The sequence below is a fragment of the Chelmon rostratus genome, chromosome 15, assembly GCF_017976325.1.
Source record: "Chelmon rostratus isolate fCheRos1 chromosome 15, fCheRos1.pri, whole genome shotgun sequence".
NCBI lineage: Eukaryota > Metazoa > Chordata > Actinopteri > Chaetodontiformes > Chaetodontidae > Chelmon > Chelmon rostratus.
The window spans coordinates 6,863,009-6,889,699 of NC_055672.1; the positions used below are offsets into that span (position 1 = coordinate 6,863,009).

The 26,691-nt window shown below is 39.3% G+C and overlaps 1 gene segment (V, D, J or C); it reads left to right on the forward strand.

Moving 5' to 3' along the window:
• Positions 1-6,575: 6,575 nt before the first annotated feature.
• LOC121618978 lies at positions 6,576-26,297 on the forward strand. The segment is given in 9 exon segments: positions 6,576-6,658; positions 6,794-7,087; positions 8,898-8,900; positions 13,898-13,902; positions 23,200-23,242; positions 25,053-25,400; positions 25,484-25,507; positions 25,706-25,812; positions 25,969-26,297. Coding segments are annotated over 9 exon segments (900 nt in total).
• Positions 26,298-26,691: the final 394 nt, after the last annotated feature.

Genomic DNA, 26,691 nt, shown 5'->3' on the forward strand with positions numbered 1-26,691 from the left:
CCCAGCAAGCTGCATTTACTCTGTTCATCACCTCCCTTTCCTCCATAAATCTGAGTTACCTTGGTGGAGTCGTAAGTTGTTCCTCAACATGACTGGTGACAGTCAGTGTGAACTGATGTCAGATTCTGCAAAACTGATGTCAAACTCTGTCAACACAGTTTTATATGTCGTCTACATACTTATTCATGTGTTCTACATGTGAGAAAGACAGAATGATCTGCCTTCTGGTTTTCTGTTTCCTGTCAGGTAATAACTGGAAAAAGTATTCATTTCTATAAATATGATGTTTTTTACTTTAATTTTTTATCTGCCGTGATGTAAAGAATTTCTCTTTTGTTCTCTGTGCAGGTGTTTGTCTGGGTCTTGACGTCCGTCAGTCTGCCTCCGATCTCATCACAAAACCCGGTGACAAAGTGCAGATTTTCTGCACCCATGATAAAACTGACTACAGGGTGATGCTCTGGTACCAGCGGTCACCTGGAGACACGGCTATGAAACTTATCGGATATTTGTACTTCAAAGATGTGACAATGGAAGAGCCATATGAGGAAGAGCTCAATATCTCTGGAGATTTGGGGGGGAATACAGCAAAGAATGGTTCTCTCATGTTCCAAACAACTAGAGTTGAGTACAGCGCAGTCTACTACTGTGCAGCCAGTTAAGCACAGTGACTGCTCTCTTTTCTTCTTCATACAAAAACCTCTCAAACCTTTATCGACATTTATGGCTTTGAATTAGAACTTGAGCAGGCTCCTCCCAGCCAGCTGCTCTTGATTTGATGCTGCTTGCCAGCCCATATACAGAAATAGCGTTCTTTAAGCACTTCCCTTTCTTTTTCAAACTCCACTCAGCTCAGTCGAGGCATCAGTTTATTTATACCACTTATGGTGAGAGTCAGCGTGATGTAACGTCAGATACCAACAAGTTAAATCACCCTGAAGTCTCATGCATAGATTGGCATTTTATTAAGGACTTTTGAGTAACTGCTTTCTGTTGAGGAAGTAAAAATGATCATTTTTTTCATTTTCTGGTGCCTAGCGGGTAAATAGTTTCCTCAAATACAATTAGCTCCAATGAATGGTGATATGGTTTTATTTTAAATTAACGGGTTCTTTATTTCTGTTCTCTGTGCAGGTGTTTGTCTGGGTCTTGAGGTCCATCAATCTCCTGATCTCATCATAGAAGTTGGGGGCAAAATGCAGATTTTCTGCACCCATGAAAAAACTGACTACACAGTGATGCTCTGGTACCAGCGGCCGTCTGGAGACACGGCTATGAAACTCATTGGATTTTTGAATTACCAAGATGTCACAATAGAAGGGCCGTATAAAGAGAATTTTAATATTACTGGAGATTTGAGTGGGAACACAGCAAAGAATGGCTCTCTCATTATCAAACTTGTCAAACAAGAGCACAGTGCAGTTTACTACTGTGCAGCAAGAGAAGCACACTGACAAAAATCTCCTCTGACCTCTACAAAAACTCTGCATGAACTTTTATCATGGTTTTGAATAAGACACAGAATAAACTGCTCCCAGACACCTGCTTTTGGGGTTGTGTTTTGGTCTGATGCAGTCTTATCATCATCAGTTAGTGCAACTGTGTTTCTATTGTATTGGTTTATTGTAATTAAACCAGACAGACACAAGACAAACATACAGTGCATACAGAAAGCTTTCAGACCCTTTTAAGTTTTCCACATTTCCTTCAATGAGGTGATGATAATTCCTTCACACATGCTGTAGGGAATTGTGGCCACATAGTTCAATCTTTGTCTCATCAGACCAGAGGATTTTCTTCTCTACCATAAAAGGCCTGACTGGTGTAAATTTCACCATTTCCACAAAGGAACTCTGGATCCCACCCGTAGTGACCATTGGCTTCGTGGTTCGTGACCAAGGCCCATCATCCCAGTCAGTCTGGATGAGTGGCCAGGTCTAGGAAGACTGTTGGCGGTTCCAACCTTGTTCCATTGAGAATTATGGAGGCTACCATTCTCCTGGGCACTTTCAATGCCGCACAAACATTCTCGTATTCTTCCCCAACATCTGTGCCTTGACACAAACTTATCCCGCAGGTTTACGGACAAGTCTCTCAACCTCATGACTTGCTTTTCACTCTGACATACATCATCAACGCTGGGACCTTATATAGACGGATGGGTTCCTTTCTTACTTGTAATTATGTCCAATGAATTCAATTAGGCATATGTCTAATCAAGAAGGACCATTGATAGAAGTAGGATGTACCAGAGCTCAATCATGATGAAGCGTCTGAATAATATGAAAATGGTAGATTTCAGTCTTTTATTTTAAATAAAATAAAAAATGTGGAAAACTTGAAAGGGTCTCAAAACTTTCCTTATGCACTGTATAATGAAGTCTGTCTAAAGCAAACCACTCTTGTGCGGGAATCAGGTGAAAGGACAAGAATGTACACAGATACAGTTTGATATGAAACTACATGTTGCTCCTCCTTTCTACATGTGCTTCCTACTTAAATGTGACTCAGTTTAGTGAGAAAGCACAAACAGCAGAGATCCTGTCAGCACTTGTAACTAATACTGCGTTTCATCCATTGCTTCAGATCTCTACGTCATGATTAGATTTGTCTTTTTCCAGTTCCTCACAGGTAACAACCGTTTCATTCTGAAGTAAGATGCACTGTACCATTTACCTTCACATTGTAAATCAATAATCTATCAAATTCTGCTTATAACAGGTATTTCTCTGGGGATTCAGGTCTATCAGTCTCCTTCTGTTGTCATCAGAAAGGCTGGTGATGATGTACAGCTTGTCTGCACACATGGACAAAGTAACTACAGAGTGATGCTGTGGTACCAGCAGTTACCTCAAGACGAAGCTCTGAAACTGGTTGGATATGGATATGGACAGTTCAGCAATGACAGTGTGGAAGAGCCCATTAGAAGACACTTCAAATTAGGTGGAGATCTGAGTGGAGACAAAACAAAAAATGGTTCACTTTCCATTATCAATCTAAACGTACCTGAACACACTGCAACATACTTCTGTGCTGCTAGTAAGCCACAGTATATCAAGCACCCATCTGCTCTTGACAAAAACCTGTACCCCTCTCACCTCTGAAAGTGGCTTAAAGAGTAAATTATCAGCTGATTGTTGCTTAAAAAAACAACACAAAAAAAATTACACTAAATTGCAGCATCACTTCATCCTCCTACCCTTGTCAGAAAGAGAAAATGACAGAAAGAAAGGAAAATTTTTCCTCCTAAAAGACAAATGGTCTGAATGAAAGAAAGTGTCTCAGCATGAATGTATTGCAATTTTTTCAACAGAATTTCAAGAAAATATGCTTCTATCAACTACAATTATGTTATTGTTAGGAGTTGGTTCACTGTTGCAGGTTGCAGAGGAAAAGGCCACAGCAAGATGATGTCATTAAAAGAGCGATAATTGAACCTCAAACAGTGAAAAAAAAAAAATAATGTAGAAAACATAATGGAAATATGATATTTCTGTTTCAGGTATTAATGTGAGGAAGGTTATATATATACATTTTAGAAAGTTTTTTCGATTTTTGTTTTACTGCAACACTTTACAATGCGCATAAAAATAAGTTGACAGAGCCTCTGCTAGTGTCGGCTTATGCTTTGATTTCTCTACATCACTTCCTGCCCCTCCTTTGGATCTATAAAACACTGTAGAGACCCTCACTGGTTCTTCACATACAACATGATGCCATCTCGTCTCATCATATCCATCATTACTTTGTTCTGGATTAAAGGTACTGTAAATTTATGAGGCCACTAATGTCCACTTGCAATGATCTCATATACTTCTATGGTTTTTTGTTTTGTTTTTATCAATAAATGTAAATGTGTAATTAACTCCAAGTGTAGAATGATTAAATAAGGTTTCTATAGCTTTATACAGTAGAGGCAGCACTACTTAACACTGTGTCTTGATCTCTTCACAGGAGTTTATCCCAATAAAGAAAAGCAAGTAATTCAGACTCCAAATGAACTGTTCATGAAACCAAACAGTGAATTCAGCCTGAATTTAACACATCAAATCCCGAGCTATGACACTATTCTCTGGTATCAGCGTTCACCAGGAGACACTTCCCTAAAGCTGATTGGCTATATGTATTATAAGACTCCTAAAATTGAGACATCATATCAAAGCCAGTTTAACGTGAGTGGAGATGGAGAAAAAACAGCTTATCTTCACATCCTGAACCCGAGACACCCTGAAGACAGTGGAGAATATTTTGGAGCAGCAAGTATGCACAGCAGTAAAGATAGTGAGTCTATCGTACAAAAACCTCCATCAGCACAAAGCACACTAAACCACTGAAACCACGTGACAGTGTCAAAACTCTGTGTTTTTAATATTACTGTTCGTTGATCACAATGAATTTGGTTCCTATCATTGTGTACAAAAGTGAAAGAAAATTATGCAGAGAACAATGAGAAAAATAAAAAATGTGATTATACATTAAAGCTATCTTGTAGTGTTCAGCTATCTACAGATAAAGTCAAAAGGATATACCGAGTTATTTCACATTACTAGTAATGTTTTAACAACTGATTCCAGCAGATGACTCTGAACTGTCTGATCACCTCTGTATGAATCAGAAAACACTAAACAGCAGAGAGCAATGAAAACACACTGACATGAAGATAGTTAGCTCCTCCTTCCTCATTAATAATGCATTTGCTTCATAACATTTACATTATCACATCCCCGTTGAAGTCACAGTTAAGATTTGAGCCACCACAAAGAACATTATGGCTACATGAGGATTTTTACACCTGGCGGGGGAACAATGTTTGTCATTTTGTTTTTTTCTTCTTTTCTGTCTTTGCTCACAGGTAAGAGTCAAAGGATATGTGTAATTTCTCATATAAACTTCTGTTTACCTTCAGTTTTTGTTTTTGTCTTCTAGACGTTGTGTTATCATCAGTCATGATCCAACAATCTGCACATCTAATAAAACCTGAACAAGAAGAGGCCCGTCTTGACTGTCACCATGGAGACAACAACTATCCCTACATGCTTTGGTATCAGTACAAGTCAACAGCAGGAGGCCAAAGGGCAATGGAGCTGATCGGACTGCTTCATTATGAAAACCCAAACCTTGAGAAAAAATTTGAAGCGCGTTTCAATATAACAGGTCATTCAAAGGGCCAAGCTCAGCTTGTTATCTCCACAACAAACCCATCAGACAGTGCACAGTACTTCTGTGCAGCAAGTCAACACAGTGTTTCAACTCCTTTGGCTCCTTTACAAAAAGCTGGTGTCCCACAGTTTCAAACCACCTGCATCAAACCTAAACTGCTTCACAAAGAGATAGAGGCGCTGTTGCTGCTCTAAGAGGACAAACATATAAAAGTAATGTGCGAGACAAGCTGAAAAACTTTGCCAACTGTATGATGTATGAATCAAGCAGACGACAGACTGGAAACTAAAATGTGTTGTATGTGCAGTTTAAAACTGCAAACAAAACTCCACCCCTGACTCCCTAATGCTAATGAGGCTTGTCAACTCCTATACGCCTTCTCTTTGGTCTGTTCAACACAACAGACGTTCTGATGTCATTTCCTCCATTCAGATCTCAAGTGTCATCTCTCTCTGTCATTTTCATTCATTTCATTTCCTCCTCCTCCTCCTAAGTAAAATGATCCCAGGCTTCACCAGCTTGACTTTCTTTATGCTTTGGGCTGCAGGTAAAATTAATCTAATTTAATCGAATAATTAATCTATGAGGTTAACACAAATGGACATATTCTGGCTTCCTTTCATTAAATCTATGATGCCGTTTTTTCCATTATGTGCTGCTCTGAATATGTTTTTTTTTGTGTGTGTTTCAGATGTTTCTCAGTCTGTGCTGATAACTCAGTGGCCCAACTACATCTCCAGTCTTCCCAGTGGCTCAGCAGAAATGCAATGCTACCAGAATAACACAGATTATCAATATATGTACTGGTACAGACAGCTGAGTGGAAAAGGTTTTCAGCTAATGGTGTCTATATTAGCAGGTAATGAAAACTTTGAAGAAGAATTCACATCTGGTTTTCAGGTGAAATCGACAGGGAAGCAGTGGTCTCTGACAATACCCAGCGTTCAGAAGAAAGACGAGGCAGTTTATCTGTGTGCTGCCAGTCTACACAGTGCTGTGGCAGACCTCAGATCTGTGACAAAAACATACAGTAGGGAGGCTGTTCATTGTTCTGACACCTGACTCATATCAATAATAAGAATCAAATACAGGAAGGCACTACACGACACTGTGGAGCAGATGATATCAGTGACTTTTACGACACGTTACACTTAAAATAATGATGAGAGGGAAGAAAATACTGTATAAACTCTATAAAATAAATAATTACATTATTGGTCATTTGTTTGAACACTTGAAACAACCTATGTTTGTGTTTTCCTGACATGCGACCGCCTGCAGTCGTGCAAATTACTGTCCTGAATAGATTCAACCAATAGGTGGAGACACAACACATGACATGAAGCTTTTATCAGGAGAATGTGGTGATGACACAGAAATGATGCACTTCCTCAGTAACCCGAGCCATATTCTTCTCATGGCAGTACTTTCTCCTAACAGAGCTCGACAATGTCTTCGCCTATGCACACATTTGGTTTTCTGTACATCTGGTTTTCATGTGAGATCTCAAACTTCATCCTGAATCATAAGAAACTGCTCATTAGCTATGTTTAAAATGCTCAAAAATCACATTTTATAAATAATGCAAATACTCTGTCAATAACACTTTTATCTAAATCTGCTTCCTCAACAGGTCAAGTGAGCGCTGTTACATTTGAGCAATCTTCTCCTCAGATAGTGAAGGAGAGCAGTGAGGTCCAGATTAACTGCAGTCATGATGATACGTCCCTCGTAATGATGCTCTGGTATCAGCAAAGAAAGGACAGCCTGTCTATGACCCTCATCGGGTATGGATATGAAAGCTCCCCGAACTATGAGGGTCAGTTTGAAGAACAATTCAAGCTGATAAGACAAAGCACAGCAAGAGGAACGCTGATTATTCACAGTGCAAACCCGTCACACTCGGCTGTTTATTTCTGCGCTGCTAGTACACAGTGATGTGGTTTAATGCCACTCCCTCACTAAAAACCCTCATCATTTTCCTGTAGAGGAGATGTGTGCACTTGCAGATGAGGTGGTATCTCTCTTAATACAGACTCTCACTGACGGAAGCTGTTTCTCCTGCAGCAGAGTAAACCTGGAGGATGCCTCCTGTTGTGTTTGGATTTCTTCTCATTTTCCTGCCATGTAATTTAATTGCAAATATAACTTAATTGTATGAATTTCATACAGCAATAATACATATGTTTAGTCACTGAGGCTTCTGTATCAACTACATTTAAATCTGTTTTTTCCCACAGATCCAGCCAAGAGTGTGACTTTTCAGCCGTCTCATCCGAAAGTAGTCACTGAAAAGGCCAGGGTGGACTTTAAATGCACTCACGATGGCGACAGCCTTAATGTAATGCTCTGGTACCAGCAAACACAGAGCGGTCTGATGAATTTAATTGGATACAGCTACATCAACAGTGTTGCAGTACCCGAGAAGCAGTTTGAAGATCGGTTTGAGATTACAAGAAAAGACATAAAAACAGGAGCTCTGATTATTCAGAGCGCAGATCTGTCAGACTCGGCTGTGTATTTCTGTGCTGCCAGTACACAGTGATGTGGTTTACTGTTACCCTGTCACCAAAAACCCTGTTCTCCTTTTTCTCTGTTGTTTTCATGTTCAAGATCCTGAGAGGGAGTCTGAGTTACTAAGAAGACATATACAAGAAAGTTGACTAGTTGTCAGAATGCAGCTAATTTAAAATAAGCTAATTTAAACACAGCTATTATTTACATTCAGGCAAGAGCTGGAATACTAACTATTTACACTGTACAATACAGATCAGTTACTCTGTACTGTACATACCAGGTTGTGGTACACATAGTGTAAGACTGGAAATACTGTATGGATAATAAGATAATCTGTGTACAGAGGGGGTTTATGTGCATACATCAAGTATGTGTGCACAGTATATACAGCCTGCTGAGACTAAAGTTTGACAATGAAAGGCTATTATGTATATATGGCACAGTGTGTGGAAAACTATAATACTGATATATAGAACAATCAGATAATTTACTATTGCGATGTTATTATTGGTATCATTGGTATTGGAGCTCATGAGGGTGATGGCATGTGGAAATAAACTGCTCTTGTGCCAGATTTCAGAATAATGCAATACAATTCAAAAGCAGCACAAATGTAAGCCTCAGAAATAGCCATGAAGTTAAATCAACTCCTCTCTAACATGGTCTTACTAACAACCTGGGGTAAATAAGATACAAAACTAATTCGGCCAAAACACTTTGATACTCACATGAGAGTTCATATTTCCCCAAACCGTCACCAAATGAAAAATGTGTTCCGCCATGACAAGAAATTAATTGACAAGAAATGTCAATTCCATCGTACACACAACAGGAGAGCAAAAACGCTACCCAGCATCAGCCTCGTAACCGTTAGCATCGCCAAATGTTAGCTCAGCCGTAAATACATCATGAACAAAGCCTCAACTCATGGAATACATGATAAACTCAATCAGTAACTTGTGGCATCTTGGAGAGGAGTTCAGGCTTTGAGAAGAGTCATAATCTGCTACAGCAGGACAGGAGACACCAAGTTCACATTAGTCCAACTATTCTAACAAACGTAGCTGTAGTCTGCCATCCTGAAGCGACACAGTTGACCTGTTAGCAGGCTAGTTTGCTTATGATATGTGATAAAGAAAGCAGCAAGTCTTAATAGCAGTCTTACTAACTATTTGTCCCTGTGAAGGCTTGCACATGCCTCAAATGTCCAGTGTAGTGAGTGGGTTCATTATTAGTTTCAAAGAGACGCCTAATTCAGCAATGGTCAATTAAATTCCACCAAGGTTATTTGTGTTGGTATCTAAAGTAGCTGCAATGCAAAATTTTTCCTTAGAGAAACTGAGCCATGGCAGTAGTATTTTAAACTCTTGTACATATATTCAGTTGATTTTATTCTGGATGCTTTTTTGTTCTTTTCTATGTCTCTCTTTTATTCTTACTGTCTGTAACAACTCAATTTCCCCAACGTGGGATCAATAAAGTTGTATCTCATCTTATGTTCCAATATGGATCTTATCCTATGTTCCATATATCATTCCATTTTGTTCGACCAAAAAAAATGGTTTTGTTTTGTTACTGGAACAAATGACTTAAATGACAATTAAAAGTTCTCATACAGATTAATTTTCTCTTGATTAAAAAAAAAAAAAAAGCTGTTGAGCTTAGAGCTATAACTTAACAGCTTGTTTCTTTGTCTAACAATCAATTTATTTTGGCAATTAATACGTCAATGGTTTAAGCTCAGTTCAAACTCAGCACAAAGCACTTGCACCCTCAGTCCCAGAACATCAAGACAGAGACAGAGAGAAAAAAATAAAAATAAGGAATCATCGTTCATGTGCTCCAAAGTCCCATTTCATAATTAGCAAATGAGAAGTCTTATGTTTCCATCATGTGACCTCATGGTTTGTTTGTGCTGAACAAATCGAGTCTGCCTCATTCGGCTGGAAGAAAGCTAATCGCTGACATGCTTATCACAGTCCTTTATCTGTCGCTTCTTTTTCACACAGGTGGGTTTTATGTACTACCTCATAATGGATGTACTAACTAATGAGTGGCTGAATGGTCAAGCTCCCATCACATTTACTGCACATATCACATAATATATTCAGTTCTGAAGCATCATCCTTCATGTGCTGCAGGTCTTGCTGTTGTAGTCCTTCAGTCTGGACAACAAATCTTTCACCCAGGAATCACAGTGATGTTGGAGTGCAGCATGGGTCCAGGGTTCAGCATGAGCAGCTACACTCTGTACTGGTATCGACAAAACTACTTTGGCTCTCCACTGGAGTTTCTGATCAAAGAGTATGAGCAAACTGTGGGGCACTTCCAGGCATCTATCGACACATCGAACAACAACTTCACTCTTCAAATCACTGAGCTGTTCCTGAATGACAGCAGCACCTACTACTGTGCTGCCAGTCACAGTGATGCTCACAGACCAGACCGTTATACAAATAACTGTCTGTCACAGACAGCATGCAGACAGGAAGGAGCTGTGGCTTGTATGGTTTTTACACTAAATTGGTGGAACAGTGAGGAAATTAAATCATTGATTCAGTCCCAAAAGGAGGGTAAGACACACTGGGCCAATGTTGAGCTTTTGTCTGTATTAGATATCTGGTAAGATATAGTGGTGCATGAAGTCATCACTTCATGCACCACTATGACAAAGGTCATGATCTAACACCTGCTATGTTAGTGTTTGCAGATAATATGCATTAATATGCATAATATACAATTTATGCATCAAAGTTTACCAAACTTCTAAATGTGACAATAAGAGAGATATAAAGCAGACAGATGCAGTAATGACATGAGCAGAACAAATTAAAATGCATCTGAGACATCAGGACATTTCAGAAAATGCATGAATTGAGTTTGAAAGAATGGAAGAGAAGACTCATGAGGCAATCTTTTAAGAAAGGACATTCATATGATGTAATTCTCAATGTTTTCAACATATGATATGACACTAAAATGTCCTGTGGAACCTTGAAAGCACACTTGAAAGAATTAGGACTGAGAAGATAGGGCGGCTACTCTTCAACAAGTGACATCGGAAGCCATCACATCAGAGCGGGATAAGATGGCGTGCTAACACGTGCTAACGCATGCCCATAGCGTCATTGGTGGCCCGACAGCAAAATAATCAATCACAGCAGTACAAAGTTTAGAGCACCCCTGATCCAATCAGTCCAATCTCAAACAAGAAGTGTAATCCCCTCCATTCCATAATGTCAAATGTCACTGTGTTTTCTGAAATGTTTTGTTTTGTAAAATGCTGTTAAACAAATATATTAAAATAATGACACATAAAACACGTATCTGTAACAGCTGATATATTTTTGAACATATAATATCACTGTGACCGCAACAAAAAAATAATTAATTAAATAATACAAACTTAAAGTGCAAGTGGTAGTAAATAAAAAATCTTTGTAAACAACTCACTCAAAAAAGCTGCACTTAACCAGCCTTGCAGGTTGAAGAGACATTAATGCTTAAACCAACTAAGGAGTTGCTTTTACTTAAAGCAATTAAGTCCATAAAAGTAAAAAAAAAATAAAACAAAAAAATCATTTTGACAGTTGGCAGTTAAAATACCTGAAACAAATTATCACTGACTTTTTACAGCTTAAATATGGAATTAATATGCTCCAAATCACACAGTTGATAAGTAAAAGATGTTTACAATTCAGTATAAACGCTAGTATCGACAGGGCCTGAAATTAAGTATGTCAAAGCAGCTTCGCCTGTGATTCATTGATTTCTGCCGTAAAATACGCATTAACGTAAGTGACCTAGCGTTCCCTCAGCAAGCTTCCGACTGATAGACGTACGACACAAACCTATTATGTACGTGCATCATAGGCTGACAGTTAATTAACCAGTTAGCATTGTCTAGTTGCTTTATGATTTAAATAAATTTGCTAACCTCTACTACAAACCTGTCTCACCATTTTTTGGCATGGCCTTCGAGCCAGGTCGTGATAAAGTAATTTAATAATAAAAAACATCTACTCGGCAACGTGTCACAAATGCATCCTCCACAATCTGTGGTGTTCCTGCTGCTGAACAGCATTTTATGCCATGTTGCACAGAATGACACACATGAAAAATGGAATCAGATGTTCACAAAGTTTCACACTAGACTTTCTTTCCTTCAAACTTTTCAGTGCAAAGGAGATTTTTGCCCTCAAAGAAATGAGTTTAACCCCCAAAGACTGAATGATTATTATTATGAAGCATGGTATTAATAGTATGATGCCAATGTGTTATTTGTATTTATGACTATATCTGAATCAGGTTTTCAAATTATACCTCGTACATGATGTACATAACACTGTATTTATATGTTGATTGCCATCATTTCTTACTTAAAGAAAAAAAAGTGTGATGATCATTGGTGCTAGTCAGTCATGTGTCTACAGCAGTGGAGGAATGTAACACAGGACACTTACTCTGGTACTTCTACAGTCCAGAGTTGAGTTAGTTCTACTTAATTGAAGGATTTCCTAATGGAAATGTGTACCTTTACCTTTACTGCATCTCAGAGGCAAATACAGTTTGCCTGCTTCTACTCCACTACATCTGACAGCTTTAGTTACCGGTTACTTTTCAGACTAGTTTTTCATACCCTCCCTGTCCAGCTATTGTTCCTTTATGGCTTGAGAAACTTCTTGTTTTTCTCCAGCCAAATAAACTGTTCAAAAACCTTCTTGGATTTGCTGGAAACGACATTGTCACAAAGCTGGAAACAGGACTGTTTTTCAGAGCTCATGAAAAGAAGACTTTTTAGAGTCAACACTCATGTTGATCTTATAGAATATGATGCATTGCTGTAGATTCAACTACCACACAGTGTATAAAGGAGTTGAAATTAGCACAACTTTAAACATCTACAGCCACAAAATGCGACTTAACCAGTAATAATCTTCCAGGAACATGATAAACCACTGACAGGGACCATTTTTTCTGCAATCAACCAGCAGGTGGTGCTTGAGTCAACTACATTTTATTATTGGGCCTCATGCACCTTGTACCTTGTACTCGCCATAAAGGTTTGGTTTCTTAAATTGTTGCACTATTTGTCAGCGCAGTCTGTCGCAGAGTGGTGAACCCCTCCCCATCTTTACTTCAGAAAGACTCAATAAAATTTCTCAGTTTCAACATTTCAAATCTTAACTTCACAAAATGCTCTGAAAAGTGAATCACTGTTAAATATTTAATCATTGGCTTGTACTGATCTGTTTGTTAATACAGGAGGATTGGAGCAATGTTCAGGGAGTGCGTTTGCAGAAGACTTCCTGCATCCCCGAAGAACTTGACTTGATGTTTTCTCGTGTTGCATTTGAGTGTGTGAACAGTGGAGACATACCTCTCCAGACAGAGAACATGGTGTACTGCACATCACTTGGAGGTTGATTTACCTTCACTCTCAGGACAGCATGGTGGCTCAGGGGTTCACACTGGTGTTCTCTCAATGTCAAGACACTGCTTTATTTTTGCTTGATAAATATGGTTCCTGATCTGTGAAGGTAAATCAAAGTCAAAACACCTGAATTCGGCTCAATTTAATTTGTAGTCGCTAAGATATTAGAAAACATATGAATTCATTTTTTGAATACAGGAAGTTGGAGGGGGGCTTTGGTTACCATTCTACACCCTCAGAGTTCGCTGTGTTCCACCCGCTAGTGGTACTATATAAGAGTCAGGTGTAGATTTTCTAACACTGACACGAGTGTAGAGCAGTGGTCCCTCACCCTTTTATCACCGCGGACCGGTCAACGCTTGACAGCTTTACCGGGAGCTAATTATTATATTGTAAATATAATAATCTAAGTATACCTACACAACTTTATTTTTTTTATTATAAATGCCAGTGGTGAAGCAGTTTTGAGGCTCCATCGCCTCATCAGAGAGCCGGTCGCAGCATATGATGCAGAGTGGGCTCGGTGTGTGGGAATCGTTTTTCAAAATAAATCATCGTTTTTCAAAATAAATCATCACATCACATTTTGGTTTTTCTGCTACAAGTGCAATAACTGTATGTCAGGCTTTCACCACCACCTGATTTCATTCCCTCACGCACACTTTTTGGGTATAATGTGGTGTTTCATTTCTCGTAATTCCACCTTCTTCAATTGTAATTGGAGTGTTTTTCATCCTTCAGCTTCATATAGATGTTTATAAAGTATATAGTAGCTTAGTTTTTTAGACAAGGTCTTTGAAATGACTTCTGTCTGCGTCTGATCTTGTACTTCTGCTGCTTGATCCCTGCATGGGATCAATAAAGTTCATCTAGTCATGAAATTGTAATTTTATTTATTTATTTATTTATATATTTCAAAAGTTATTATATTTCAAAAAGTAGTCACTTTCATTGGCCACTTTTTGTTCTTTCGGGAAGTCACCGCATGTCGAGTGGGTCTTCTTCCCAGTGTGTTTATCATAGGTGGTGTGCTGGGAGAATCCGCCATGTCGGGGATGCTCCGTGTTGGCCCGGCTCTACTCCTCTCCTCCTCTCCTCCTCTGGAGGCTTTGAGTTCATCCAAAGAGGCTTTCAGCCTCTCCGATTCCTCTCTCTGAAGGCGGAGGCTCTGTTCCAGAGAGGTGATGTGCAGCTCTCTCTTTTTCAAGTCCTCCTCTGCTGTTTTGCGCTCGTGCGTCCAGGAATTGATGGCCGCATCGAATCTGTCCAGCAGAGCAACCAGACTGTCTTGTAGAGAGTCAATCTCTTTGTTGGCTTCCTGGAGGTCGGCCTTCAACTTCCTGTTCTCTCCTTCGGTGATGGAGAGCTTCTCTTCACATGACTTCTTGAAGATCTCTCTGTCTGAGATCTCCTTCCTGAAGCTCTCTTCTGTCTCTGAGATCTCCTTCCTGCAGCTCTCTTCTGTCTCTGAGAGCTTCTTCCTGAAGCTCTCCTCCCTCTCTGAGATCTCCTTCTTGAAGATCTCCTCCCTCTCTGAGAGCTTCTTCCTGAAGCTCTCCTCCCTCTCTGAGATCTCCTTCTTGAAGATCTCCTCCCTCTCTGAGATCTCCTTCTTGAAGATCTCCTCCCTCTCTGAGAGCTCTCTCTGGTGGCTTTGTTCTCTCTTTTCCAGCTGCTCTTGCAGCTTTCCCTCGACAGCCACACAGGTCGCTTGGCTCTGTTTTAGAGCTGACACTGTTTCGTTCAGCAGGGCCAAGGTGTCGATGTGAGCGTTTGTGCGAGCTCGTCTTTTTTTAATTTCCCTGCTGACCTGCTTGTCTTTCTCCTCCAGGAGCTTTTTCAGCTGGCTGACCTCTGCCTGCCACCTCTCTTCCACGCCGCTCAATGCTCTGGAGGCTTTGAGTTCATCCAAAGAGGCTTTCAGCCTCTCCGATTCCTCTCTCTGAAGGCGGAGGCTCTGTTCCAGAGAGGCGATGTGCAGCTCTCTCTTTTTCAAGTCCTCCTCTGCTGTTTTGCGCTCGTGCGTCCAGGAATTGATGGCCGCATCGAATCTGTCCAGCAGAGCAACCAGACTGTCTTGTAGAGAGTCAATCTCTTTGTTGGCTTCCTGGAGGTCGGCCTTCAACTTCCTGTTCTCTCCTTCAGTGATGGAGAGCTTCTCCACCAAGGTCTGTCTCTCTTTATGAGGCGCCCACTGCTGCGGGACCTTCGCCTTTGATGGGGTCCTCATGCTCTCCTCCATTACTCGGGGTTCCTCCTCCACCTGTCTCCTTGAGTCCTCCATGGCTCTGTTGAAGCCCTGTGCAGAATGAGCAAAGAAATGCATTAGTCGTGCGTTCAGGACACTGAGTGGAAATACAGCAGGTCACATTTACATACAAGGAAAAAGAATATTTTGTACAATCTGGTTGAAATTCATAAACATTTTCTTTAACGTTTGAAGATCCAATCATCACTAAAGCGCATCTCATGCAAGAGAGCCAGTTCAAACTAATGGAATAGTCAGAGTCCTCATATTGACATTTAATGTGCTGATTCACGACGTCAGCTCACGCATTGAGTCACATGGAAGAAAACATCCTTTGTGGCGTCATTTGCTGAGCAGGAGGAACTCGATGAAATCATTCACGACACAAAGTGCTCGTGCTCATTAGTCTGTGTTGTTTAATACCGAGCGAATTACAAGCTGCTACATCCAGGCGATCACCTAATAATAACGTTAGTGAGCCGCATGTGTTAGAGCCATTAATAATTTAATTTGATTTAATTTGAAAGCAATATAAGAATTCATATATTTAGCATTTTGTAATTTTTAGTTTGTTTATTTCATGGAAGAATGTTTACTGTAAGTAAGGGACTTTAATTTTATTGCGTGCGTAAAGGCTGACGCACTTTAGATCTGAAAGAGACGGTGGAAACAGCTAGAGGGATTTGGACCAGCACGGAGATACAGTTTTTTGACCGTGCTTGCTGTGTAACACCTGGAAATTGTTTTTGAAGACTTGTTTTGTTAACCTTTTTCATTAGATAAAGTTTTTTGTTTTTTTTAAATTAAGAACCCATTTTGCTCGCGTCTATTCTTTCAATAGTGCTGGACTGAACGACACCGATATTGATCGGCTGCCGTAACAGCATCCTCAACACGATCAAACTATTCATGAAGTCAGTCTAACATCTGATCGTGAGCTCAGTTCTACTTGTCTATTATCTGTAAATCTGCCACCATAGAAATCAGCGGTTTCATCACCTTGAAAATGAGCCACAAGGTAACGCGTCGTAGGTGCCGCACTGCTGATGGAACAGCCGTACACCTGCGTACAGGTGTGAACAGAAAGCTACTTTAACCATGAAACAGGTCATTTCTGGATTGTGCATGACTTCAAGTACTGTTTATCTAATACATGAGTTGTTTGCTGGAAACAACAGTAATCTTATGTGTGAGTGCAGCAGTGAATAAAATGTGTCAGGTGTCTCTGGTTTGAAGTACGTACCTTCCTCCCCCTGATCGCTCTTCTTGCCATCTTGGTCGATGTTGTATAACAGGATCAACGGTAAAATCACTAAACACAAGTACTGAAACAAATCTGCAAACTGATATTCTCAAAACAAAAAGCAACTCAACTATCTCTCACTCCAACTGGTGAATCCGCGACCAGTGTATATATGCCTGCTTCTATGACGTAGAAGATCAAAGCACAGAACTGGCTGATGACATCATGGACGTGTGTCCATATATGGTGTGCGCCCATATATGGAATTGGACTCTGCTTTTTAAAAAATGCACTTTTAAAAAAACAAACAAACAAAAGACTGAACAATTCAAGATTCAAGATTCTTTATTGTCATTGAGCATGGCATGTCAATGAAATTTGCATTGCAAATGTACTAAGATTAGAAAGAATAAAATTAAGATAACTACAATAAAATAAACAAACATGCAATAAAAATATTCGTAAATGCAATTAAAAATATACTAAGGCAATACAATATACTAAACAATAAATAAAATATACCAGTGACAGAATAAAATATACAAACAGAATAAAATATACAGTGAAATGTACCAATAGAATAAAATATACCAGTGAAATGTACCAACAGCAGCTGAAATATACTAAAATGTATATAAACAGTAAACAATAAAATATACCAATGAAATGAAATGTGCCAATATACTAAAATGTTTATAATTTTATTTACGTTTGTGTGTGTACTTAAATGTTAAGTACACAGAAGGTGCAGGTGTAGGTGTAGGTGTAGGTGTAAAGTGCGGTGTGCAGTGGTTCACAGTTCTCACAGTCTCTCACTCCAGTGAGGGGCTGCTGGGGGGGATAGCTCTGACAGTTCTGGGGAAGAAGCTGTCCCTCAGTCTGTTAGTGGTGGTGCGGATGTTCCTGTACCGCTTTCCTGACGAAAGCGGTACCAACAGTCTGTGGCCCGGATGGCTGGGGTCCGTGGTGATGGATCTTGCCCTCTTCCTGACCCGGCCTTCATATATAGAGTCTAGGTCAGGAAGGGGGCGGCCCACAATGCCCTGTGCAGTTTTAACTAGGGCTGCAACTAATGATTATTTTTGTTGTCGACTAATCTATTGATTATTTTTTCGATTAGTCACGATTAGTCACAATTATCTTCTTTGTTTACAAACACCTATTTTGGGCTTCTGTTTAACCTAAATTGCTTAATAAACCTTCACACCTGTGAAAGTTACCCTGTTGTACATACGTTTTTAAACAAATATATTAAAATAATGACACATAAAACATGTATCTGTAACAGCTGATATATTTTTGAACATATAATATCACTGTGACCAAAACAAAAAATAAATTAATTAAACAATACAAACTTAAAGTGCAAGTGGTAGTAAATAAAAAATCTTTGTAAACAACTAACTCAAAAAAGCTGCACTTAACCAGCCTTGCAGGTTGAAGAGACATTAATGTTTAAACCAACTAAGGAGTTGCTTTTACTTAAAGCAATTAAGTCCATAAAAGTTAAAAAAAAACAAAAAAAACAAAACATCCATTTTGAGTTGGCAGTTAAAATACCTTAAACAAATTATCACTGACTTTTTACAGCTTAAATATGGAATTAATATGCTCCAAATCGCACAGTTGATAAGTAAAAGATGTTTACAATTCAGTATAAACGCTAGTATCGACAGGGCCTGAAATTAAGTATGTCAAAGCAGCTTCGCCTGTGATTCATTGATTTCTGCCGTAAAATACGCATTACATAAGTGACCTAGCGTTCCCTCAGCAAGCTCCTGACTGACGTACGACACAAACCTATTATGTACGTGCATCATAGGCGGACGGTTAATTAACCAGTTAGCATTGTCTAGTTGCTTTATGATTTAAATAAATGTGCTAACATCTACTACAAACCTGTCTCACCATTTTTTGGCATGGCCTTCGAGCCAGGTCGTGATAAAGTAATTTAATAATAAAAAACTACTCGGCAACGTGTCGGCGTTGAAGGCGTTCGTGCATCGCCGTTGTGCTGCCATGAAATGATAGTTGAGTTTCACAGAATTTACATTCCACGTGTTTCGCTGGATTATTTTCTGTGAAATGTTCAAACTTTGGAAAGTTTAGGTCGGAGTTTTCGAGCCTCTCCTTCTGTTTGTTCCGCCATAATTCATTCATTCTTCTTCTCTGTTTCCTTGCGCGATGTAAACGGCGAGCGATACTGCCCCCAGCACTTCCTGTAGTGCACTGCAGTTACAGATGAGCACGAAGCGGACTGTGTTTTAATCATACATGACCAGTCGACGCTTAAATTTTCGCGTCGAAAAATTTTTATTGTCGACGTAATCGATTACGTCGACTAATCGTTGCAGCCCTAGTTCTGCGAAATGTTTTTTTTTTGTGAAATTTCATGTGTTGCGAAGATGTCATGCCTTCTAAAATGACACGTTTTGTGAAATGTTGTGTTTTGAACCGAATAAACTCTCCTAAGACCCATACAAACTGCTGTCACTGTGCTCTTGAGCCTGCAGATGTTGCTCAGTGTCCACGAAGAGACTGAGGCTCCAGAGAAACCTGTGAAAAACTATGAATGTAGAGTTCCTCGTAAAAGACAAACAGAGAGCAAGGGGAGGGTCGAGCTTATTTCAGAGGTTTTGGTTGTTGCAGTACAGGAAGTTACACCTGCAGCTGTTCAGCCTGATAGAAGACAAGAGTCATAATGACAGTGATGGATGGACTGCTCTGATTGTACATGTACATTCACTGTGGCAATGATCATCTTCTTGTTTGCAATTCTAATCTCCTCCAGTGAGAACATTTAAATTCATTTGAGCGAAAACAACTCTTTTTTTTTCTTTTTTTTTTACATCAAAGATTTTCTTGCTCTTGTCATTTGTTAACTTCTGTTTTTTCTTGTTTTCCAGATTTCTCCATTGGTGTGAAAATTCACCAGCCTCCATTTGTCTTCAGCCATGAAGGAGACCCAGCTGTAACGTTGCAGTGTCAACAAGATGACAATCTGTATTACTATATGTACTGGTACAGACAAAGCAGCAGTGGGAAATTACAGCTAGTAACATATTCTCCTGGTAAAGATACATCAAGCACTGAAGCTCCTTTCAACAAGTCCAAGTACACCATGCACCGGCCTGCGGTGCTTAATTCCTCTCTGCAGATAAACGCGGTCGAAGCTGCAGACTCAGCTTTGTATTACTGTGCGTCTAGTAGAGCACAGTGGTTCAGACAGGCATAGCAGCTCAACAATAACCTCAATAAGAAATCAGGAAGAGAAAACAGGGAGGAGGGAAGAGTGAGGAGGGTTAATGTGTTGATAGGCAACTTACATGACATGAAATTGGGACATCAAATGAAAAAAAAAAACTTAAACTTAAACTAGCATGATAACCTCCACAACTTCATACAAGAACTGCTTCTGCAACACCACAACGCTGATTACTTCAGATAAATTCTGTCGGCAGGTGTTAACAGTGTAAGGTCTATATATCCCATACAACATTCTTGTCCTATACAGTATCTCATCTGATGAGCAAACTGATGCAAGCATATCAAGTTTAAGTGGTAAGGATACACTGACCTCTACAGGGTTCGTGTGAGATTACACTTAGGTGCAGTTAAAAATACCATCAATACAGTATGTAAAATGGAGGGCCTGTGAAACTATGCCAGTGTCATTAATCTGAACTACATAGATATGGTCTCAATATGTTGCTGTTTTGTATTGGCAATGCTCACAATGTCTCATTATGTAGTTACCTTTATTAAGTAGGACTAAAAAGGACAAACTGTTTTTCATGATGGCTAATGTTGTTAACTAATGTTTTTAAATAAGGGATATATACATAACATGACACAGTGAACGGACTAATGCCACACGTCATAGCATTTAAGCTAAACGTAAACTTGTCTGCCTGCTGGTTAGCATTGGCAACGTTTAATGAGGCATTTATATTGAAAACAGCTTCACAGAAACATCTTGGCAAAACAGAAGTGGGGAATGTTCATGTGAATGTGTGTCTGCGCAGTTCACTGACAACTCAGGGGATGAAGAGGTGTGACCAGCAGAGATGTCACTTCCTCTGAGGAGTGACAAACAAACACAAACAAACACCAGTTTCCCCTTTCCTTCCCTCCGTTCTCACATCTTTTCTTAGCTGTCACAGAAATAGCAGCAGTCAGGTTGGAGCCCGTTCAGCCGTCACCCTGCCCGACCTGCACAGCTGCTCTCAGACAGACAGAGATGGAGGATGAGATACGGAGAAGCTGGATGGGGGGAGGAGAGAGGAGAGAACGAAAGAGAATTCAGGTTTTTGTGTGATGCTTTTTCATCGTGGGGACAGGGGGCCACGGTGATACAATCCTATAGAGCCGCTGTACAAAAACCTCCTCCCATTAACATCCATTGTGCTGACTGCTACATGCTGTCTGGGACACTCGGAAGAGCACAAAAATCAATAATCTGAAGGCATCTAAGATGGCAGGACACTCAGGCATCAGGAAAACTCAATTTATATGCAGAAAATCTGCTGGAAAAACGTTTTAAAATTACATTCAGGTCATATGTGAGGCCTTTGGATGCTTCTTTTACTCATCTGGACAAAAAACAAAACAACTTTGAACAATATGAATCTCATCCTACATGTTTAAACCTTCTTCACCCTGTGGATTATCAGACCGTGTCTCCACATGCTGATTATAGAGCTCTTTGTGACTTTTTGGTAGAGGAGACATTCAGTGTGACACTGGAACTGAAGCTTACTTTGGAAAAGGAACAAAACTCACTGTTTTAGGTAAGTCAGAGATTTGAACACCTCAGCTCACTGCAACAAACTTAAAAATGTTGCTATGAAAGTGAAGGAAAAACGGGTGATATTAAAAACATGAAATATTGAGCTGAAGTGAAAACACTGTGACCAACACTAACCCTGCTTACTTTGGCGAAGGAACCAAATTGACGGTTTTAGGTAAATATTTCACTTTATTACTGTATTTTTATTGATTCCACATTGCTTCAGAGTCTTAGTATAAACAGAAGTTTTACTAAGAATCATCCAAAGATAATTCTGTAAAGAAAGAGTTTCATGCTCAGTATTTCTGCACTGTGACAATGCAAATGAAGCTCACTTTGGAAAAGGAACAAAACTCACTGTTTTGGGTAAGTCGGAGCTTTTTCAACTTTTGTTCATTGCAACAAACTCAAAACACTTTAAATGTTGGTATGAAAGTGAAGGAAAAACTGGTGATATGAAAAAGCTGTAATATTGAGCTGAAGGGAAAACACTGTGACCTACACTGATCCTGCTTACTTTGGCGAAGGAACCAGACTGACGGTTTTAGGTAAATATGTCAGTTTGTTACTGTATTTTCATGGATTTCTCACTGCTTTAGAGTCATAGTATAAACAGAAGTATCAGCAAACAACACTTTTCAAAGATAATTCTGGCAGAGACAGACTGCAGAGGTTCATGCTCAGTACTTCTGCACTGTGACAATGCTGAAGCATACTTTGGAAAAGGAACCAAACTGACTGTTTTAGGTAAGTCAAGGATGATTCAAATTGAACAAATGCAATGGGCTTCGTAATTGGAGGAGTGCATAAAGAATCATAATGTATTTGGGTTTTCATAGTTTAAGTTCAGCTCAGTGCTTTTTGATATTAAGCTTCAGCGCTGTGCCAATTACGAAGCCCATTTCGGTCAGGGGACAAAACTGACTGTTCTTGGTAAGTAAGACATCAAACATTATTCTGATTAATTCACCTGTTAAAAGCAAAGCAAAACGAAAATAGGTCTGTTGTCATTAGAAAAGGTCTTGTTTTTAGATAAAACCAGACTGCAGTGCAGCAAATGTTTGGTGTTGCATTTAAAGAATGGCGACAGTTTGTACAATAAAAAGCTAAAAGCAACCAGACAAATTAAAAGCAGCCTCTTAGGCTGTTTTAAGATAAGACTTTATAAAGCCCCAGCCAGGGAAATGCAGGCCCTGAATTTTAAGCATTGATCAGGTGCACTGTGACTCTGGTGGTTATGAAGTGTTCTTCGGTGAAGGAACAAAGTTAACTGTTTTAGGTAAGAAATCAAACAAATGGGGGAAAAAAAGCATTATAACTGGGGTGTTAATGTTCTTAATGTTAAATGCTTTTGCAGTACAAACCTATTGCAGCTGAGGCATAAAAATGACTGTTCTTGATAAGTTCACTGAGAGGTTTATGTTGCATAGAACTTGTAAAAAAAACAGGCCGTAGTGGCTGATTTTAAAGGAAAGTTACATTTATTACAAAACTAAAATGCAAAAAACCAAAAGTAAAAGCAGCATCTTGGGCTATTTTAAGCACTGATCAGGTGCACTGTGACTCTGGTGGCACTTCAGAGGCTCACTTCGGTGAAGGAACAAAGTTAACTGTTTTAGGTGAGAAATAATTTAAAGTTTGTTAAATATTGCTCAGGTACGATTTTGCCAAGATGTTTCTGACACCACCACCAGAGCAAATGTAAAAACAGTGTAATTGGAGTTGTTCTTTAACCTTCCTGAGCTCAGACCCTTTAAAGTTGAAGTCCTGCTCAGAGCTTTTGTTCTCAAGCTTTAACGCTGTGTCAGTACGAAGCTTATTTCGGCCAAGGCACAAAACTGACAGTTCTCGGTAAGTAAAAGGCCAAAATTTCTTCACATGAATCCACCTGTAAAAGAAGTAAAACACAGAAAAAGCCCAACAGTTGGGTAATTGAGAGAAATAGTTCTGTATTGCATACAGCATGTAAAAAACACAGTGCAGCAGCTGCTGGTTTTAATTTAAAGAAAGTTTACATTTGTTACAAAACTAGACACTAAAGAAGCAAAGTAAAAGCAGCAGCTTGGGCTGTTTTTAACACTGATCAGGTGCACTGTGACTCTGGTGCTTCAGAGGCTCACTTTGGTGGAGGAACAAAGTTAACTGTTTTAGGTGAGAAATAATTTAAAGTTTGTTAAATATTGCTCAGGTACGATTTTGCCAAGATGCTTCTGACACCACTCCAAGGCGGTCAGAAGGTGATAAAGTTGGGATAATTTCAAAGTGGCAGAGATAAAGAGAGGCAGTCGGAAGACGTTTTGTTGCAGCTGAAAGTCTCTGTGCTCCTACAACGAGGCTTACTTTGGAGATGGAACTAAACTCACTGTTTTAGGTAAGAAAACCTTCAACAAAAAAATTCCATCTGAGCCGGAGCTTCAGCAGGTTATTTGTATGCTAAGATTATGAGCAATATTAAGAATATATTTAATAAACACTTTAATTGAAGGTAGTGAACAATGTGTATAGTTTTAAAGTGTAAAAGACCTTCAATATGAAGAGTTATCCATGTTCTCCAGTTAAAGAACTCCTGGAACAAAACATTTGGCTTTACGCCCAGATTATTACTCTCACAGCGAGTTCTCTTCAGCTCTGTGAAACACTGTGTTCACAGACAGAAGCTTACTTTGGAACTGGAACTAAACTCACTGTTTTAGGTAAGACAGTAAAAAATATTTACTAAATACTGTACCAACATAGTATATCAAAAGACCTCCTCAAGAATTATGTGTGCACAGTTAAATGTTTTTGGTTGATGGAAAAAAAAAAACAGCATGAGGACAGTTTTCAGCTCTCAGTGCTGAAAGGTTGAGCAGTTTTTTCTGTAGCCTTGTATCAGTGTGAGCAACTACGACCCAGCTTACTTTGGCAGTGGCACCAAACTGACTGTGTTGGGTAAGAAAATTACAAAAATCATGTGCATTCATGTTTCCTGAGCTTCATTTCACCTAAATCTGCAACATTATTGCTGAGCAAATAACACATTTAATTTCTTGAGTGATTGCTGTGCACGTGTTTGTTGTCGGAAGCAGCAAAGAAAATCTAAAATCTATACAAGATAAATCTCTCAGCTCTACAGCAAAAAAGTCCAGGTTTAGTTATTCTTAATTGATTGCTATTACAGTTACAGAAAATTGTCTCATTTGTAAAACAGTATTTCTTTGCTTGCCCACTCAGAAGTGAAGGAAAAAAATGTGAAACTTAAAAGGTACAACAAAAAAAATATCAGGAAGTGGGATAAATGTAATTGATTCTGATTTTACTGTATAGGTAGTGGTTAGTGAAAAAACTCACAAATAAAGCAAAGAAAGACTTAATCAGCTGCTAGTCAGTCAGATAGTCAGTTTTTTACATGTGAGTGTGTGTTGTGCTCTGGAAGCTATCCTGCTCTTTTTGGAGAGGGAACCAGGCTAACAGTTCTTGGTAAGATCACTGCAATGACACCTATAAACCAAACATTTATCTGAAGAAATAACTGCTTGAATATGAGTACAACAACCTGCCATAACCATGTTGTTTTTGTTGATATTATAGGTGAAACAGTCGCTGTTTCATTGTGGATCTCCAGGATTTAGACGACACAGCTTTAAGTCAGTGATTTACTGTATGTCCTTTGTCCTTGCAGAACCAGGGCTTTCTGTCACTGAACCAACAGTGAAAGTGCTTCCACCTTCGCCAAAGGAATGCCGGAACCAAAAAGACAATAAAAGGAAGAAGACCTTAGTTTGTGTGGCCAGTGGATTCTACCCAGACCATGTCAGCGTATTCTGGACGATTGACAGGGACAATGTCACTGAAGGTGTGGCAACGGACAACGCTGCTGTGCGGGTTGGCAACTCTTACAAAATCACCAGCAGGTTGAGGGTCTCAGCACAGACCTGGCACACACCGGGAAGGGATTTCAGATGCATTGTCAGTTTCTACAATGGAACACATACCATCTATCCTGAAGCCTCAGTTAGTGGTGTGGCAGGTATGTCCTTTTGGAGCTTAATCTGTTTGTCATCTGAAAAGCAATCATCTGTTCCAGTCTAATCAATTTCATTCTTCCATCAGGTACCAGTAAGGGCATGAACAGAGGTAAATATATAATTTCAAGTCAAGAATAGTTATCGTCTCATACAGCAGAAAACATTTAGTTTTGTACATATTTGAAAAAAACTGATTGTAGCGTTAAACATGTACACAAAGTCTTAACTGCAATCAATTGCCACAAAGTGCACTGGAGGTTTCCTCTTTGAATCATGTCACTGATCTCAATGTCTGAACTTTCTGCAGAGAGATATTTGAGGATCTCACAGACTGCCAAACTCTCCTATGGTGTTTTCATCGTCAAGAGCAGCGTCTATGGAGCCTTTGTTGCTTTTCTGGTGTGGAAGCTTCAGGTTCGTACATAATCTCCAAGCAGTACTCTGTCCCCACACATTTTATCCCACACGTACACGCATTTTACCTTTAATGGTCATTTGCATAAAACAACAATACAAGCAATAAAAAGAGCTCATAACATTATGACATTGTGTCCTGTGTGCCTGTTGCAGGGTTCAACTGGAAAGCAAAACAACTGAGAGCTGAGGGAGGCCAGATGATCTTTGGCGATGGATTATCTTTTCTGTCAATACAATTTGTAGAACATAGTGGTTTTATATTTCCACTACTTTGTATATCACAGTACATTTGCTTTCATGTATAAATGAGCCAATACAATTCTGCGAACGTTAGAGGAAAAGTTCATATTCTTATTACAATATTAAAAGCTACAAGTGGCATGAAAGTGAGTTTGGTGTAATGTTCTTTCACCACATCCATGTGTTTGTAGTTGTGAACCATTTGATGCTTAATTTTCTTTTCAATAAAGTATATCAGAGGATCTGGTCAATCGTGTTATTTCATTTTCATTTCCCCGTTTGTTATGAGTGTCTGCTAATTCACTTTGATAATCTGTCCGATGAAATTTACACACAGCATGGATCTAAACCAGAAAAGTTTGTTCATTAGCCTTCATTTTAGACAACAGTTTATTGAAATTAAACTATTAGATTAAACTGATATACTGGCATACCATCCCCCTCTTACACTCTCACATCTCATCCTGCACTGAACATCACCTTTTCCACAGAGTGTGAGGTATTTTTAGCTGCTTACCCACCAGCCTCTTTTCTGAGAAATCACTTATTTTTCACATACATGAAACTTAACAAGCTGTTTTTTTGGGTCACAACATTTTCCAATAAGCAAACGAAGATGTGGCTTAAGTGTCTCTG